The sequence below is a fragment of the Pleurodeles waltl genome, chromosome 1_1 (assembly GCF_031143425.1).
Source record: "Pleurodeles waltl isolate 20211129_DDA chromosome 1_1, aPleWal1.hap1.20221129, whole genome shotgun sequence".
Taxonomy (NCBI): Eukaryota; Metazoa; Chordata; class Amphibia; order Caudata; family Salamandridae; genus Pleurodeles; species Pleurodeles waltl.
The window spans coordinates 704,188,631-704,209,183 of NC_090436.1; the positions used below are offsets into that span (position 1 = coordinate 704,188,631).

Sequence of the window (20,553 nt, forward strand, 5' to 3'; positions counted from 1 at the left end):
GCCTATTGCCCAATTTATCTTCTTAATTGCTAAATTAAGATACTTGCCACCATTCTAGCAATGTGACTCCATTGGGTTTTCCTCATCTTAATACACCCTGATCAGTGTGGCTTTATGCTGACATGCGGCACAGGTCACTATGCATCTGGATGACACTGTTACCAGAACTCACCTGGAACCTCAATATGGAACTATTAGTGAAAAGGACTAAACAAGACCTTGATAAATGGCAATCCCTCCCACTGAACATACTGAGCTTTATCACTCTATTTAAAATGATGATCCCACAAAGGTTTCTGTACATCTTTCGAAACACCATTCATTATACCCCGGGCATGGTTCCGATCACAGGAACGTATAACCACTTCCTCTCTGTGGTGTGGTACCCGACCCTGCCTGGCCCTTTGGACCTGCCAACGCGGCCCGTATGAAGGGGTCATGAGGATGACGAATCTCCTTCTTTACTATTTAGCCTCGCATCTAGTGGCGGGGCATAACTGGTTTAACGGGGGATGGTCAGACCCAGCCTGTCATCTAGAGCTGTCTTCGATGGGCTTTCCTCAAATACTAAATATGCTTTATGGATCTCCTATCCCTCAAGACACCGCCACCATCACTAGCCTAGCGATCTCCTCATGGAGAGCCGCATTAAGACATACTCGCTGGGCAAACATGCTTAGCAGACAAACTCCCCTCTGGCATGGTACCCGGATTGGGGACGCTGTGATGATTCAGGGCTTTACGAAATGGGACCAGGTGTGTGCAAACTCATGTCACCAATCACCATTAAGTGTAAACGCGACTACAAAACTAACCACTACACAGAATGAAAACAGTGAGGATGAAATGGAGTGGTGTGTTTTTTAGAAGAATTGAAACAGACCCGCAAAAAGATATGACAAAACCCCTTTTGACCTTTGAACAGAAATGGATTTTCAAACTCCGGATACACCTCTGTGGGCTTGACAATGAGATTTCATGGTGTAGTATCAACAGATGACCAGCAGTTACAAAAAGTATTGAGACACAAAATCTATTAAGACAGAGTTCCCTTTAATCTTGGTTACCCTTACTGATACACATTGGGGGAATCTCAATGTTGATACACATGGATCTCTTGCCACGGATTTCTCCTGCACAGAAATAGACTTGGAACATGAGTATGAATGGGCGGGAAGCGCGGCTTGGAGCAGGGAGGCGGCGGCAGCAATCCCCGAGGGGCAGGAGCCCTTTAAATTCGAACTACCGCGTTCCCGCCCTGCGGGAAGCGCGGCTTGGAGTAGGGAGGCGGCGGCAGCAATCCCCGAGGGGCAGGAGCCCTTTAACTTGATCTGAAGGGCAGGAGCCCTTTAAATTCGAACTACCGCGTTCCCGCCCTGCGGGAAGCAATGCTTGGAGCAGGGAGGTGGCAGCAGCAATCCCGGAGGTGCAGGAGCCCTTTAAATTGATCTGAAGGGCAGGAGCCCTTCAAATTCGAACTACCGCGTTCCCGCCCTGCGGGAAGCGCGGCTTGGAGTAGGGCTGCGTCGGCAGCAATCCCTGAGCGGCAGGAGCCCTTTAACTTGATCTGAAGGGCAGGAGCCCTTTAAATTCGAACTACCGCGTTCCCGTCCTGCGGGAAGCGCGGCTTGGAGCAGGGAGGCGGCGGCAGCAATCCCCAAAGGGGCAGGAGCCCTTTAACTTCATCTGAAGGGCAGGAGTCCTTTAAATTCGAACCACCGCATTCCCGCCCGGGCCAAGGGCGGGCCCGTCCTGCACCTGACAGAGGCTGGGCTGGGCCACCCCCCTGGCATCCTTTTACCGGCCCCTATTGACATTGGTCTCTTCAGGACTATTAAGAGTCGCTTGAACTCAGACTTGCAGCCGGTTTGTGGCGCTGTGGCCAGAGTAGAAGCCCAAAATAACTCTCTTGCACCGCTGCTTTGTGCTCACCAGAGCAGGAGAAGGCTGGGCTGGGCACTTCTTATTGTCTTTTTATTGTCATTTGTTTTTAGAAATTATATATACCCTGTTTGCAACTAGCTAAGAGTGCTTACCATAGTTATCCCCTCATACATAATGGGAAAAAGAAAGCAAAACCAAATAGGGAATGGTATGAACACCACAACCAAGAGAAGTACTAATACAATTACTAATTACCTTACAGATGCCATGGGAAAAATAAATGAAGAAATCATTAATGCTGAAGCACGTTTAGTGGCAACAAAAAATGTTTTACATGAGACCATCACCGAAGTGAGCTCTGAGGCTGCAGGTCTAACTTCTGAATTAAAAGCCTCAGAAGGAAAAACTATTGGGCCAGATTCTAGATTCTCTTTAGGACTCTTACTCCCTACAGTTATAATAGAGGAAATGGACTCACCAAATAGTACAGACGACCTAATCCTTCCACCACCGAAGAAAAAAAGAAGTAGTCCGATTATCAAACCTAAATCCATGGTAGCACACTCACAGCTTCCTAAGAGTAACAAAAAAATTACACAAATGTATGGGGGCCATGCAATAGCATTACCATCAGATAACGACGGTTCCCTAGAAAAACGCGTGGAAACTCTTTTCAAAAAACTGCATGGCAAGTTAGATCATATAGAGACAAAAATATTGTCAGAATTTAAGGAGATAAAAGAACGCATAACCAAGATAGAAGCAAGTGTTAACTCAATGACCAAACCAGAAACTCTATCTCCTAGCAGTGACCTTATATTAAACGAGAATCAAGAGGCTGCAGCCTTAAGGAATAGAGCAATGATAGGGTTTGCAGATCCCAACAAAAGGAGTATGAAATGCCAGCATCCCACACAGGAAGAAACCCCCCAGTACAAGCCACCTATGACTTATCAAACGGAGCCCATGGATAGAAACCAGAGACGCGAGTCCTTGACTAGGAATAGACCCGTGAAAGAGGTGTTACAACTACCACCAGATGCTACCCCATATACAATTATTCTGAAAAATGTTCCCAAACTTGGCCCAAATATTGTCGAGACCTGGCCAGATATACGTAATAAGGTAATACACTGGATGTCAGGGAATATATGTACACCAGATACACTATTCCGAGAGATCTTATATGCAAGGAGAGTTGACTGGGTGGGAAACTTGGAGGAAGAAGAGGGAGATTGTATTGTGGTCAACTTTTGTAACCCTCGCTTTGTGGACCAACTGCTAGCAGACTTGGATATAAGACATCGAAAATGTAAATACCTGAGGAGGGAAATTATGGCTGTCCCCCTAGGATACTTTTACAGAATGATGAACATCACAGGCATAATAGACATAGGGGTGACAGAGAATACATCCAGTATTTTGGATAAGCATAATAAACGGGAGTATTCCAACCGTTTTGCCCCCCTGAGTAACATGGAGGATCTAGATTGACTGCATGAGAACTTGAGTAGGAAAACGACTCCGATATATGAATAATAAAACACAACTTACTACTATAGTGCCCATATCAAAATCTCCAAGTGGTAATGGCAACATTGAGCCAGATGGGGGACCTCTAGTAGGAGACCTAATTACTCTCATGTCATGGAATATAGCTGGAGTAAAAACGAAAATCACTGAGAAGGAATGGCAGACTATAATAAGTTCATCACATATAATCTGCCTACAAGAGACATGGCACACGGGATCCTTCTCTATGGAAGGTTATGCCACATTCTCTTCACCAGCCTCGGCTTCAGCCAGGGGAAGGGCAAAGGGAGGTCTAGCAATCCTTATTTCAACATTGATACCCTACTCATTGGTGAAATCCTCCCTCGATTCCCCCTACTACCAGTTTTTATACTTTCGGATAGATGGGATTTTAGGAATTGTACTAATAAACTATTACAACAACAACATTTGATGGTACTAATAGAGTAGTGGCATCGACTCTTCACGATGACTTACAGGCCTTTGTAAACGATATAACTTCAAGTTACATAATAATATGGGCTGGAGATTTTAATATCGGGATATGCAAGAATACCATAGGGGAGACATGCGGACTCATCGACGAGGGGGGATGTACTCAATTGCACCTTTTACACAATAACTATGGAACTGTATTGAATGAAATACTATTTAGACATGACCTAGAGTTGATGGAACAAGATGGGTATAAAGGAGAGAAGCTTCCATCGTTTGTAGGAAGAGGACATTTCTCGACAATCGACCACATACTAATGTCAAAGAGCCATTTGGATATGGTCGTTTCACTGAAGATTGAGCCCACTATATATAGTGATCACTACCCCCTGATACTGACTACGAGACTAGCTAAACCCTTTAATATAGGTGAACGACTAAAAATGGATATAGGAATAAGAAGTGGAAACGGATTTGCGATTAAATGGACTGGGATAAATGAAACAGATGTGATGAACAAAGTTGTGACACAACACCGCCAAGAAATTATCTTATGTTCAGAATATAATCAAAATTCACCTATGATCCTAGGGTCCTTTAATCAACTTAGAATTGCCATCGCAGGAAGTTTATTGAGAGCATTGCGGAAAAAAAAGAGTGGTAAAGTGGGGTGGTTTGATCACAATTGCTCATCAGCCAGCCAGGAACTAAAACAAGCCCTGCAGGCCCGACCAAGAAACAGAGAAAAAGTAATTATTAAGCGTTCTAATTACAAACACGCATTAGAAACCAGGAAGGCACATTTGAGAGCTAAGGCATGGGCAAATCTTGAACAAGCAACGACACTAAGAGATAGTACTTTATTTCGGAAAACGATCAACCAACCTTTCCTAAAATATAGTGATGCACCCGAAATAACAGCACATGTTCCTTTATTGGAATGGCTTTCTCATTTTGGATACATTTTTAACCCAGAAAACCTGACTATTCACCCGCCAAATAATGGGATAATTGAGATCAACCCACCCTTCTTGAAACCAGTCAGTATAGAGGAAGTGAAATTTGCATGGGAAGATGCCCGAAAGGGAAGGCGCCAGGCCCTGACGGGGTGCCAGTAGATGCCTATTTGACACACGTTGATTTATGGTGCCCTATCCTGACCCAAGTCTTTTTGAATGTGACAAAGGGATATATTTTAACATCATGGAGTGAAAGTATAATTGTCCCTATTTTTAAAAAGGGGCATAGAGGCGACCCCAAATGTTATCGGGCAATCTCACTTTTGGATACCTCTGTTAAATTGCTGGGAAGAGTACTTGTAGAAAGACTAGAAACATGGGCAACAAATAATCCTATACTTAGAGGCTCAATTGGGATTTAGGCCTGAGGTTGGTACCCTGGAACAATGTATAAATCTTAATTTAATAATAAGTAAGTATACAATAGCAAAGAAGGGTCATGTATTCCTCTGTTTTGCAGATCTTAGTAGTGCCTTTGATTTGGTGAATCATGCGAAGTTGTGGAAAGTTTTAACAGATATGGGTGCGCCCTCGGATATAATAAGCTTCTTGGCACAACTATACAATAATCTAACAGCACGGGTGAGATATGGAAGAAATGGAGAATGTACGCCAGGCTTTAGGATAGGGAGAGGAATACGCCAAGGTTGTGTCTTAGCACCGCTCCTATTATCTCTTTATATAAACGGTGTAGATGGCCACTTAAACTTAAAATTTGATTGCCCTAAAATAGGAGATTGCTGCATCCCAATCCTTTTATATGCAGATGATGCAGTTTTGTTGTCACGAACCGCAAATGGTTTGCAGCAACTAATGGAGGGCTTCATGGAATTTATGGAGGAAAGAGATATGATGTTGAATATGAGTAAAACAGTGGTAATGACTTGTGGACAGGGAAAGGCCAGGAAGAAAACTTATTTTATTAAGGGCCACAAATGCGAAGAGATGAATGGATTTACATATTTGGGTATACAATTTTCTAATATGGGACATTGGAAACAACACCTAGAAATTACCAAAATGAAGTATATTAGGACAACTGAGGCAATCTTTAGATTCTCCAATAAAATTGGTAATAAACCCCTAAGGGAAATGCTGCAAATTTACAAAAGCAAATCAATCAGCAGCATCACATATGGTTCTGCCCTTTGGGGTTCGATGCCCGAGATCCATTCATTACAAGTGTTAGAGAATACATCTGTTAACAGACTACTTGCAGTCCCAAATACCACTTCCACATACATGGTACACAAGGAATTGGGCAGTCCCTACGTGGTGGATTTAATATATATAAATGCGTTGTCGGCTTGGCATGGTATTTGGTCAAAAGAAGGGACGCATCTTACCCGAAAGATTATTAAAGATTGCCTTACATTAGAACATCGGGATAGAATCCCATGGTTCATGCACTTAAAAGATCTGTTGAGAGGTATAAATCTAACACCAAACTTAGACAACCCAGGCATAGTTCTCCAATTTAGCAAGAAAGAACTGAAAAATCATTTAATGGCTTGGAGGGCTAGTGAAAGAGGAAACAGAGAATGCTTGAAATCAACGGTAGCTCTTTACATGATCGAAAACAATGAGGTAATACCAAATTATTTACTGACAGTTGTGAATACTCAGCATAGATTTTATTTGACCCGATTACGTTTTAGAATGTTGCATTTTTTGGTAGCCTTCCCAAAAATGAGAATTTAGAGTAAAAACCTACCAAGTGTGGGACGAGTTGCACAATCTACAGAGCACTTTATTATATCTTGTTAATTTTATCATGATATTAGGAAACAATTCTTAAAACCATTATTTATTATTAAGTTATTTTACTGCAGAGAAGCTTTTAACTATTTATTTAAACTGGATACGAATGAGAAATGTGAAGCAGTGATAAATTTTATCTTACATGCAATTGAACAGAGGAAAAAGTTGTCCTATTTAGAAAAACTCCGATATGAGAATGAGTAACCGCATAATTTGTCGCAACAAAGATTTTTATCCTTTTTATTAGTAACGTATCTGGGAAAATTGTTGTTGTATAACTTTTTTATTTTAAAGAGACTGATTGATTTTTTTTTTTAGTTTTTTTTTTTTATTCTTTTTTTCTTTTATGGAGTAAAATCCGAATAAAGATTGTTTTGAATTGAATTGAGTATGAATTGTCTATGATGATACGTTTACGCATAGTCTCCCCTTTTTCTCCACTCTGGAATGTCCTTTAGGAATCAGTGACTATATCAATAGCAATTCCCATATTTAAGGGTTCCGGAAAATTCTGAACCCTCTGTTCCACCAACAATCCAGGACTACACAAATGCCCTGGTTATGCTGTGCTCTCAGTAAACCAGAAATTATAATAATCAATATTTCCAACTTTGAAGTATTATGAGCTTCAGCTTCACCATGTAACTATGGGAATTCTGTCCCACCACAAGTGTCAAAAGCGAACAGGTGCTAATACAATCCTTGTAATGGAGACTACAATTTCCAGCATTCCGTGTTCCCGAAAAACCAAGAATGTACATTACTAAATTATAATACTGATATTTCCAACTTTAAAGTATGATGAGCGTTAGCTTCACAGTCTAACCATGGGAAATCTCTCCCGCCACAAGTATAACAAGAGACTTTGTGATAATACACTCCTTGTAATGAGGACCACATTTTCCCGCACACCGACAGAACAAACACATGACGCCGATGTGACGCACTCCAGGTGCGCTGACTTGGTGGGGGGGGGGGTGGTCTGCACACCTGATGGCCTCAAAAACACAGCGGCCGCACCAGCACACTGGGAGTGGGTTTACTCAGGTGAAAAGCACAGTGGGCCTTTTTGACAAAGTAAGTGGAGGGTGTGTGTAGATCTCTCACATTTTTTGATACAGCCTTTGAAGGTAGTTTCCATCGGGGTGAATGTGTATGTATCTTCTAATGGAACGTTACGGATTAGCAACTGTGGACGCCATGGATGAATGTTTTTGTTGAATGTATGCATACTCCATGACACATGCCACTGACTTTGTTGAACACATCATTTCAGTGTGTGTTCGCATCCACCAACTTGTACACATGTTACCCTGACCTTATTAACAATTGTCAACGACTGAATATTTACTACTGCAAGTACCACATGTGCTTTAGCCTGATAAGAACGAGACTGAGATAAGAGTATTTTTCACTACGGAGAAAATGATGCACGTGTGTATGCGCTCCTTCTGTTTCAAGGATTCAGTTGGGCCCAAGCCCTTTTATTGCCAATCATCACCTTCACATCCCAATGACCTCCAAGTCTGTTTCCCGAATAACAAGCACACTAGCAACTAACAATCCATATTTTTACCACTTTTGGCAAAGGGTGTCTCTACTATAAAATTGTTTTTAAATTCCCTAATTCTTCACCAGTGTTTGACTAAAAAGGACATCGTCCCTCTCCCATTCCTGTAGCCGGTATCCCCTAAAATCTAGGGTAAGGGATAGTCTGTTGTTCTAAAGGGAGCAGTTGCACCTTTGTAGTATCCGGAATCAATTGGTGGAGGCAGGTAATGGTTTACAAGTATTTATTTCAAGAATCAGAGGCAGGATAAAACTTTCAGCCACCACTTGAGCTTCCAACTGCCAAGTGAGGCTCATAACATTCTATACCCCAATGTTCCAGAACCAGATGGAAAGGAAGGTAAATACCACACCACCCCCCTCACTATACCCAATAACAAAACACAACACTTTTATTACCTAGTCCCCTTGCATATAAAAACAAGTACACATCTCTATCATCTAATATACTTATATAAACATGAGAACAAACTTCATAAATACTAATATAATTTGACTTGCCTTTTCTGCTCACTCTAAAAAAAAAAACTTTTGGATTTCTTTAATACAATTTATATCTTCCCCATAGTTAACGCATGACATAATTCTTAAGAAAAATGGGACTCTTTCTTACTCTCCTGGGTCTACTTTCTTTTCCCAGACTACGATATTCACTCAAATCACCACCTTGTGCTTTATCACCATACCCATTTGTTTTATCGCTACACTTATTCCAACCTTGCACAACCTTTGCCACTCTATTCAAATTCCATATTCTATGATCACTCAGTTTTAATGCATTCTTAAAAACTTCAAGAGGTTGACTGAATTTGTATTCGCCACCACTTCTGGGTAATTTTACCTTCACCCAATCTCCCACACTCACTACAGTTTCTTTCACTGCTTTCCTGAAATCATACAACTCCTTTCTACGCAACATCTTCTCTCTCTCCTTCTCTCTCCTATTTCCAGTTTCACCAATTTGCTTATCCACCATCTTTTGTTTCTCAAAAACCCAGAATGGTAAAATTTCAACATTTGGCCTCCTTCCTCTAAACAATTGAAAAGGATTCACACCCATTGACGAATGGGGAGTGAATCTATATTCTCTTACTTTTTTCCTAATAGTCACTTCCCAGCTACATTCTGAAGGCAGAGCCTGTTGCACACTTTCCTACAACACTTTAACCTTTCAGCTACCCCTTTACTTTCTGGTTGATAAAGAGCCGCTTTCTTGTTTTTCACTCCTCTCTCACCCAGAAAGTTCTCAAACTCCTTCAAAGTGAATTGAACACCATTGTCAGACAGTATGGAGTTCGGAAACCCCTCTCTTTCAAACACATCTTTCAAGAAATCAGTTACCACTTTTGACTCCACAGAATTAACAATGTTAATCTCTGGCCAACGTGAAAACATGTGGCTTGCATGAGCATGATTAACTAAAACTTCTCTTACGCTGAATGGAGGAACAAGTTTTGAGCCCCTCCTAAGCAAACTATCCACAATTGACAATTCATCTCTGACCTGCCAAAAACCTTTCACAGAATCATTACTTTTATCATCTCCACACCAACCCTCATTTACCACACTCATCACCTTCAACAACACTGCATCCTTCTCCAATTCATCCTTCCATTTTTCTTCTGCAATAATCCCTACTGAAATTTTACACACACTGACTTCCTCATCATCATCCACACCTTCAAAATCTTCTGTGACACTTTCATCACGTTCACCATTAACCAACCTCGAAAGACAGTCAGCTAACACATTGTATATACCTGGTATGGACAAAACTTAAAAATCTAATTCTTGTAGCGCCACAACCCATTTGCGTATCCTATGAGATACTAAATCTATGCCTTTCTTGCAAAACACTTCTTTAAGTGGCTTGTGATCAGTCTTAACTTAAAATCTCTTTTCCTATAGGAACTTTCTTAACTTACGTACCGACCAGTACACAGCCAATGCCTCTTTCTCCACAACAGAATAATCGCACTCTGCACCTCTCAAAGCACGAGACACAAACAAAATGGTGCTATCAACGCCATTTTTTCTTTGCATAAGAACAGCACCTAAACCTTTAGAACTGGCATCAGTCAATATCCAATTCATCAGAAGTATTAAAACTGCCTAAACTCGCAGCTGACACCAAACACTGCTTTAACACCCCAAATTGTTCTTCACAATCTCTTGTCCACAAACTCCTTACCCTTCTGTAACAACACCCTTATGCTTGACGTCTTCTGAGCCAAATTAGGAATAAACTTGGTATAAAATTCTACCATGCCTAAGAGTTTCATGACTTCCTCCTTATTTTTGGGACTCAAGTTTACAGATGGCATTGACCAAATCATCCTTAGGTTTAATGCCATTACCGCTTATAACATGACCCAAATACTAGATTTCTTGCAAATTGAACTTAAACTTGGCTGCCTTCAATGTTAAGCCAACGGAATGCAATAGAGACAGCACTTTTCTCAATCTATCATCATGTTGTATGACGTCAGAACCAAATATTAGCACATCATCCTGAGACACCTTTACCCCATCTAAACCATTAAGAACATGCTCCGTAACTCTTTGAAACACTGCAGCAGCAGAAATTAATCCAAACGGCATTCGCTCAAACTTGAACGTTCCAAAATTTGTCACAAACGCTGTCAAATTTTGACACTCAGGATGTAATGCAATTTGATGGTACGCAGAGGTCAAGTCCAAGGACAGAAAATGCTTAACACCATTAAGGGAACACAATAAATCACATATATTAGGCAGTGGATAATGGTTATCAATTACCGCTTTGTTGAGCTCTCTTAAATCCACACACAACCTTGCACTCTCATTTGCCTTCCGCACCACGACCACTGGAGACAACCTTTCCGTAACCTCAACCGACTGTATGATACCATCATTCACCAATTTATCCAGTTCCATTCTCATATCTTGCCTTACCAAAAATGGTACATTCCTAACTTTGGGAATTACATTAGGCTTTAATTTTATCAAATGACAATAATCCTTGAGACACCCAGTGCCAGTAGCAAAAACGTCTGGGAACTCCTGCATCCGCCTCACATTACTCTGCACTACACTGTCTACTGAATCATCCTTTACCTTTACACCACACACCTCTACATCAGGATTTTGTCTCAGACATACTGGGGGATCCTCATTATGATCTAAATATACATTAAGGTCACGTTGATGTAGCCAACTGATGAGTCACCCTTCATGGATACATACATTTTTCCTGGAACAATTCTGTCCTTGAATTCTATAGTGCCCCAAAAGTATCCCAATAAACGAATAGGAATACCACCATATCCTCTTGGTTTAATGTCCGGATCAAACAATTGAACCTTGCCAGACAATTCTTGTTCAAAGAAAGTTTTGGGAATAAGCGTTATTTTGGCACTAGAGTCAAATAACATTTTTACAGAACTGTCATTCACTTTAACAACCTCCAATGGACCTTTACTTCAAAAACTTTTAACTTGAAAGATATAATCTTCATTTTCTAAATTTTCTTCATTGTCTAAAATATCCACCTCCTGCCCTTTCTTTTGCTTCGTCGTTGATCTACTGCACCTCGTGAAATGCCCTTTCTTCCCACAAAATTTGCACTGAGCCTTCCATCCAGGACATATTTTATTATTGGCAAAATGTCCCTCATTTCCACACCTAAAACAGTTTCCTTTCACTTGTTTCATGCTGCTGGTATCAGCCTTAGATGACTGGCGAAGAAGTCTAGAATTCTTTACCACTTGCACAAAATGTCCCTTCTGATATCCAAATCCACTGTCACTTGACTGCATGTCCTTCTTCAATACCTCCGAACACGCTTTTGAGTGTTCAAAATTGTTCGCCGCAACAGTGACCTCCTGCAATGATGGATTGTCTTTGTGCCACATATTCTCCCATGGTTTATCCGAGGTACATCCTACCATCAACAGATCTCTTATTCTTTTCTCAAGTGAAGATCCAAAGTTACAAGTAGATACAAAATTCTGCAACTCAGTAATATATTCAACGGATTCTCCTGAGCGTTGTTGCCTCCGACCAAAATGATAGCATTCGAGAATTGTGCTAATCTTTGGCAAATAGTGCAGATGTAATTTCTTAATACATATCTCAAATTCATTTAAACCTGACACATCTTGTTCAGGCAGATGCTCAAAAATTTCTTGTCCTTCTGATCCCAAGCAGTGCATCAACAAGTGAGGTTTTTCTTTCCGCACTCAGTGAAGTTCCACACACCCTTGCATAGTGAGCAAACACATTTTTCCACTTGACCCAAGGGATGGGAGGGTTTCCAGGATTTGATAAAAATAAAAAAAAAAGACGACGGTGCTGGAACATTCTGCATTCTCAATATCACTATGTGTAGTTAGTTTACAATCGAACTTTCTTCTTTTATTATATTTAATTATATATATATATATATATATATATATATATATGTAGTTTAAAAAAAAATGTAGTTTGTTTATTTAAAGAAGGCTGAAAAGTAATGAAAAAAATCATGTAGAATAACTCATAAATAATCTAGAATTTCTTCAAGTTTAAAGGAAACCTCCTTTGAATTCACTTCCCTTTGCAGGCTTAGGAAATGCTGTCCGTACCGGCTCTGCAAGATAGTCACCATGGAAACTGTAAACAAGCCAGAAATCCGTACGTCAACTCTGCGAGGATGTCGTCTCGTCCATATCAGCTCTGCTAAACCGTCGCCGTGGCAACAATAAACAAGGCAGACGGTGCGGGCGCGTACGTCTATGAGGACGTTGTCAAGGAAACAACGTACAGTGCGCACGCGTTCTCTAAGGGAGGCAGAGAGAAGCGCACAGCACCAAAACACAACGTTCACGCAGGGGCCGGGAGGGCAATGCGCTTGAAAGTGCACGGCTCAAAGGTGCGACGCGAGCTGAGTAGGCTCGAGGATCAAACAGTGGGAAGAAAAAAATAAATAAAATTGGCTCACTTTAGTGTTGTCCTCTGGATCAGCAGGACTAACGAGAGTTCAGTATGCAGCGTTACAACTGAGCAAGCGAATAATTCCCATCTTGACGCAAGATGTTCCTGGCGTTGGGGTTTATCCTCTCCGACAGTCCTTGGCAGTTCTTGAAACGTGGGTTTGAAGCTCGTTGCCAAAATTATAGTATCTGGAATCAATTGGTGGAGGCAGGTAATGGTTTACAAGTATTTATTTCAAGAATCAGAGGCAGGATAAAAACCCCAGCCACCACTTGAGCCTCCAACTGTCAAGTGAGGCTCATAACATTCTATACCCCAAGGTTCCAGAACCAGATGGGAAAGAAGGTAAATACCACAAGCTTCAAATGGAATTAGTCTAGTTGGAGGTTTTTATTGCATGGGCGTTATATGTGCACACAATATTTCCTTCATCACGTGTTGTTGTACAGTGACTTGCAGTGAAGTATCACCTGCATGCTGACAGTGTGTCTTGAAATAATAATATAGGGAAACTCACATTTTCCAATGTGATTAATTCCTTATCTTTCTAATTTTTATACAGGTTAATATACCTAAATCTAAACTCGGGTAGGACTCACCTGGGTTTCTTTAGGATTAATCAATAAAAGATATTACTTGGTGTTTAGACTGCCTGAATTAGTTGGGGATCCACAGCCCTGAAGAATGCCCCAGACCTGTTAAAGCTACTTATGTGGGCAGAAACTTGTTGGCTAAAGGAGACGGGTTGAGTGATTGGCCTCACAAGTACCATCTCACCTCGGTTTTTAGATCTACCTAAGGTCCTACTATTAAAGGTAACATACCGGGGTACCTAAAGATATTTTTAATCTATCTGGATCCTGCCATTGTCCAATAGTTTCTTCTTGTCAGGGTCCATTAGAAGGACTAGTCTGCCCTGGCGACATTGCCCCACCGGGGGTGGGGGGCGGCGTTGCCAGTGATGAAGCATGACACTAATGTGCGTGAAGCTTCCTCTTCCATAGCAATGATTTTCCTTTATGTTCTGAAAGTAATCCTGTGATGTCACTATTTTGGACAAGGACTGGTTTACCCATATAGGGAAACAGTCAACTGCCTTTTATCATTAGCTACTGTACATGTGTGATTGAGAATAATACTCTGAGTCTTATTCCAGGAGTAAGATCAGATTGCAAGACTTTCACAAATACCTCTGTTGGCTGGAGCACATACATCACCTTTATTTTTTTACAACAGAAGGCGCGGAGGAACAGCTCTGCTTTTCCAGCGAGAACTATCATGCACTCACCATGGCTGTGCCACCAATGAACTCTGCTAAAGTCGAAGCTTGGAATCGATGAAGTGCCCCTCTCTCTGACAAGGAAGTATAATCCAAAGGCCACAAAGATTTGCCTTTGGGTTCTGTAGCCCTTGTGTGCCAGAATATACAAGGATCTAACAGCACTCCAGGCCTCAGTTTAAGGCTGCATCCCAGAGACAGACACTTCTGATCACTGTGTCCACATTACACTGCCACTCAGGTGCAAAGATTCCCTTTCCTCCAGCTCCCTGGATATTGGAGTCCTCGGGCACACTGCTGGCAAGTCTTCAGCCCTTATGGGAGAACACTTTCTGCCCTTTGACCTTTCATTCCTGCCTCTCTTATTTGTTCCCATCTACGAATAACACTACCTGCACCACTCTAGAGTCTTCAACCTGTTTTCCTTACAGTGCTGCTCACCTCAAATTCCACAGTAGTAAACACTCCAATGAAGTTGTAGAGCACATGAATTCAAAGTGAAGGTTATGTCAACAAGTATGTCTCTATCACAATATATGCTTTTGCCATATATTATAACCTTTACTATACCTGGGCCTGTAATGTTTTGGCAGCTCTTATCAGATCGTTCCTTCTCCAGTATTCACACTGTCCGCTCTTGTTCTCATTGCAAACTACTAAATCTTAGTTTCCAATTTGTTAACTACACCTCCATTTCTTGATCACCCACCCTGACCTATCTTTTACTATTGTTCTTCAACATCTTGCCACGTGTTCTCCCATTTCCAGAATTTTTATCTCCTGTTGGCAAATCTCTTAACACACTCGATGGATACCGGAGTCAGGTCCATAATGCCGGTCTTTTCTTTCATTATTTCATCCATATAATTACTCAGTCAGCCCTAACCTGTACTCATCTACACAGAGAGAGAGTCCCATTCCTATGACCACCTCAACTCACCCAACCGAAAATTCAACATTGACTTAATTATTTTCCTTGCAGCTGACCTTCAGAAACTTGAACACCTAACTTTTTCCTTACTCCACCAAAACATTGTACAGACCGATATCAGATGGCTTTGCATTTGGCAGTCCCTCCGAAATTGGTAACATAAATTCAGAATGCACTTGACTGACCACACTACACCAGTAATCTTGCACACTATGTCCCTCCTTGCCTAGTGCTGTCAGGTTGACAACTTTTCCCTAACATCATTGGATGTACATCATTACATTACTTTAACCATCATTGTATCTTCATACCATTTACCTCTGCTTCCTCACTTCGTCCCTCCCATTAATGTGACCCGGTATTCAGGACTTTAAAAATTCCTCTTACTTTGATCCCATCAGTTATATCTTGATCCTAAAACTAACCGTAATTCGAACAATAATGTTAATGATAGCATATCCTAAACTTTACCTCTAAAAAAAATTTTTTTTCATTTAAACGAATAATAATGAATGTCTTTTTAAGGAAGGTAAATACAATTTGAACCCTGGTGAATGGCAAATATTTTAATAAAGTGTATTCTATCCTTAACCTTTACAAATGTTACATGTCTTTAATTATGAGATTAAATTAAATCAAAAAGGCAAACTCTATGCAATATAAATGTTGAGTTGAATTGAGGTTTTTGTAACTATATGAATGTGGAAAAAATGAATGTGAAAACGTTTCATTAGTTGAATATGCATTTCTAAAAAGTGGTAGGAAAGCCCTAAATCCTTACCAGTCACATGTTTAAATGCTTTCGCCTCTTTAGGTATGGCAGCTGAGTCCACTTTCCCTGTGGTATGAAGCTCTGGCTCTCAGGTTTCTAGATCACATGTTCAGTAGCTCATACAGTCCAGTTTTTGCCTGGCATTCTGTGCTTGGAGCCCAGAAAATATAGTGGGATAAACATTATTAGAGTTACAGAGTGTAAAGAAAGGATAAGCAATACACATGCAATCTGGATAATTTTGAACCCTGTTCACCAATGACACCACTCATTCTATAACATCTCCTTTGGCAAAATCATCTACTGCTTGCTTTGTTCGCCGTATTTACATGGTTAACATACATTGTTTTATTTCTCCCAGCTGCTTGGCTATCCTCGAAGCAAAGATCTTGGACTGACTTATAGTTTTCAGGCAGTAACTCAACCACCATTCTCTTGTAAATTTACAGACGTAGTCTTCACCTAAGATCCTCTCCTCTGTCAGTTTTCCGTCAAGCAACCCGGTCATCTTTCTAGTTTACCAGGAGCTGAGCAGTTATGATTAATTCCAGTATGTGTTTGGAGTCGTTTATTATGCCCACATCAATATAACTACATTCCACTTACATTAAAAACATCCACCAGAATCTCGTCTTTGCAATTAAGTTCTCAACCAACGTGTGAATATTGAGTAACCTTAGTTACTGCAAGACTCTACTTGCGAACCCCCTTCGATATGTGTTTTTTCACTGTGCAGAATTAATGATTTTATTGCAAGCACAATATTCAGCTGTCTCCACCAGTGATTCATCACTCTACAGCAACAAAAAGCTGATTGGCGAGTAACCAAATAAAACCATGATTTAAAAAGAAGCCAGTAGAATAGCCCCTTTCTAATGAGTCACTCGCCACACCCTATATCTTCCTTTACGCTCATCCAACATATACCTCATAACTATCCTTAAGTCTGCATGTGCCCGTTCAGCATTCACATTTTTAATCTGCTTGGCCCTCAATTGAGGAACACCATTGCCTCCCTTCACCAGAGTTCAATTGAGCCTTAAATTTCACACCACTTGATGTTACCGCGTACCTCCAATATTGTGTACTATTTCTTGTTGATATGTACATGGTGTTAGAAATGGGGTCTGGTTGGCAGCCAGGTTACCCCCTGTCCAAGCAAGGACCCTCACTCTAGTCATGGTAAGTCACACACAATCCAAATTATCCTGTGCCCAACCTTGGGTAGCTTGGCACTGAGCAGTCAGGCTTAACTTAGAAGGCAATGTGTAAAGTATTTGTGCAATAAATCATACAGTACCACTATATAGCACCACAAAAATACACCACACAGTGTTTAGAAAAATATATAATTATCTGGATAAATGCAGGTCAAAACGATGAAAGATGCAATTAGTAAATGTAGAGATCACTGAAAAGTGATATAAAATGTCGTAAGTCTTTTAAAAGCAAACTAAGTCTCTTTCGAGCACAAAGTACCTGGTTCGTGTGAAAAATCTCAGCAAAGGGCCGTAGAGGAGGAGAAGTGTGGAAACGAATGAGTGTGCGTCAATTTCTCGGGCCGCACACAGCGATCCGTCATTTAGTTTCCACTCAGGGACGGCTGTGCGTCGATTTCCAGCGCTCGGTCGTGGATCCTCTTCGGGTTGCGGGGTTTTCAGACACCCCAGGGACGGTGTGTGGATTTCCTGCGCTGGCACGACGAAGTAACAGGAGCTGCGTCGATCCGGTGGGTGTTGCGTCAAATTTTCTACCGCACGGCAGGCGCTGCGTCAGTTCCTCTCTGGAATTTGGGCTGCGTTCTGGCTCTGCTGTGTGTCGATCCAGTGGGCTGTGTGCCACATTTCTGGTCGCTACGCTGGCGCTGCATCGATCTTCTCGTTGCGAAGTCGGGCTGCGTCGTTCCGGTTCAGCGTGGAGTGAAATTTTCACCGCAGTGCAGGCTGGGCGTAGTTTCTGGCAGGCTGTGTGACGAATTTCGACTCACAAGGAGTCCTTCTTAAAGAAATGACGTTTTTTTGGTCCTGAGACTTCAGGGAACAGGAGGCAAGCTGTATCCAAGCCCTTGGAGAGCACTTCTTCACCTCAGCCAGAGAGCAGCAAGGCAGCAGGGCAACAGCAAGGCAGCAGTCCTTCAAAGAAAGCAGTCAGGTGAGTCCTTTGGGCAGCCAGGCAGTTCTTCTTGGCAGGATGCAGGTTCTGGTTACAAGTTTCTTCTCCAGGAAGTGTCTGAGTTGGTAGGGGCAGAGGCCCTATTTATATACCCAAATGTGCCTTTGATGTGGGGGAGACTTCAAAGAGTGGCTTAGAAGTGCACCAGGTCCCCTTTCAGTTCAATCCTGTCTGCCAGGGTCCCAGTATGGTGTGTGGAAGTCCTTTGTGTGAGAGCAGGCCCCCCCACCCTCCCAGCCCAGGAAGACCAATTCAAAATGCAGATGTATGCAAGTGAGGCTGAGTATTCTGTGTTTGGGGTTTGTCTGAGTGAATGCACAAGGAGCTGTCAACTAAACCCAGCCAGACGTGGATTGTAAGGCACAGAAAGATTTAAGTGCAGAGAAATGCTCACTTTCTAAAAGTGGCATTTCTAAAATAGTAATATTAAATCCATCTTCACCAGTCAGCAGGATTTAATGTCACCATTCTGGCCATGCAAAATATGACCGTCCTACTCCTTTCAGATCAGCAGCTACCACTCAAACAGTGTATGAGGGTGACCCCAAGGTTAGCCTATGAAGGGGGCAGGCCTCACAGCAGTGTAAAAACGAATTTAGCAGTTTTACACTAGCAGGACATGTAAGCTATATAGGTACATGTCCTGCCTTTTGCCTACACAGCACTCTGCTCTATGGGTTACCTAGGGCATACCTTAGGGGTGTCTTATATGTAGAAAAAGAGGAGTTGTAGGCTTGGCAAGTACTTTTAAATACCAAGTTGAATTGACCGTGAAACTGTACACACAGGCCTTTCAATGGCAGGCCTGAGACAAGGTTAAGGGGCTACTTAAGTGGGTGGCTCAATCAGTGCTGCAGGCCCACTAGTAGCATTTAACCTACAGGCCCTGGGAACACATAGTGCACTCTACTAGGGACCTGTCCGTAAATTAAATAGTCCAACTGGGTATGATCCAATGTTACCATGTTTAAAGGGAGAGAGCATATGCACCTTAGCACCGGTTAGCAGTGGTAAAGTGTGCAGTCTCTTAAGACAGCAAAAACAGTATCTAAAAAGTGGAGGGAGGCAGGCAAAAAGTTGGGGGTGACCACCCTAAGGCTGTCAAATCTAACACATGGTTTCAGTTAGATCTCTTTAAATACAAATATCTGTTCTTTCACTACAAGTCTGGCATATCGTTTTAATGCACCATGAAAAATTAGAAACTATTGGTTTGACATTTTTTTGGTGTCTTCTGATGTGATACAAGTCAGCTTGAGCCGTAACAGAAAGGCAGGACGTCTTTCTTGTGTATTTCTTCTTCAATAGAGCAGTGGTTACACCACTGCTGTTATGCGAATTTGATTACACTATATAACTGTTTAAGGCAACCTACTGGGAATATTGGTTCAAAAAGTGTAACCCCAACTAGAACAAAACTGAGTTTTATTCAAACGAGTGAATTAAAGTATGAAATGCGTCTTTTTTAATCTTGGTACCTTGTGGGTTGGCAGGGTCGGTAAGTCTACCAGGTGTGTTCTAAATACGCAGTACATTTCTTGATGACCGGTTGGCTGCTTGTATACATTGCATGTTATTGGATGAGCCAAAAGTACAGCATGCCAGGTGTAGTGTGATGAGAGCAATAGTAGGCTCCTAAGACAAAAGGTTTTTTCCCTTCTCTGAATACTCCTTTATTCTAAGCTGCAGATGGAGAGTCGTGTGCCTTAGTGCCTCATATTTGTTGTATAGTACATGTATTAAATGCTGCAAAAGATATTTTTGACGAATTGTAGGCCTTTCACAGCTCCATCCATGTTACACAAAGAGGCAGAGAGAGTGGGGACGTTAACGAGTCCATCTACCCGAATGGTAAAAGGTTTGAAACTTTATCAGTGAACTTGGAAATATCAAAGTTTTTTTTCCTTCAGTTAACTGAGAAATATAATTAAATAATTAACAGCTTGTTAAATTACTTTCCAGATCATCAGTTTTAACACCTGACATCCCAAATTCAACAAAACCTGAGAGGAAAAAGTCTGGCCTCAACCAGGTATGATGGGGCTGCTTTGTGAATTTTAATAAATGAATGATGGGCTTTCTTCTGGCATAATTGATCTTAAGGTTCTTCACAACTCCATTTTATGTTTGTGAGTGGTATCCTTCATTAGGAAGCGATTTTAAGACCTCATTTAGGGACATCGCAGCCAACATCCATGTAGCACCTCTGACGCACATTGCGGATGGGTGAAATAGGAAATGCCTG

General features: G+C 41.5%; 1 protein-coding gene across 2 annotated transcripts in view; it reads left to right on the forward strand.

The window, feature by feature from the left end:
* The window catches only part of GRAMD2B (GRAM domain containing 2B), a 424,374-nt gene that overhangs the window by 280,286 nt on the left and 123,535 nt on the right, over positions 1–20,553 (forward strand). For both annotated transcript variants that reach the window (XM_069227207.1, XM_069227215.1), the window contains exon 3: positions 20,271–20,340. In XM_069227207.1, the coding sequence (XP_069083308.1) occupies positions 20,271–20,340 (70 nt within the window). The remainder of the gene's footprint in view (positions 1–20,270; positions 20,341–20,553) is intronic.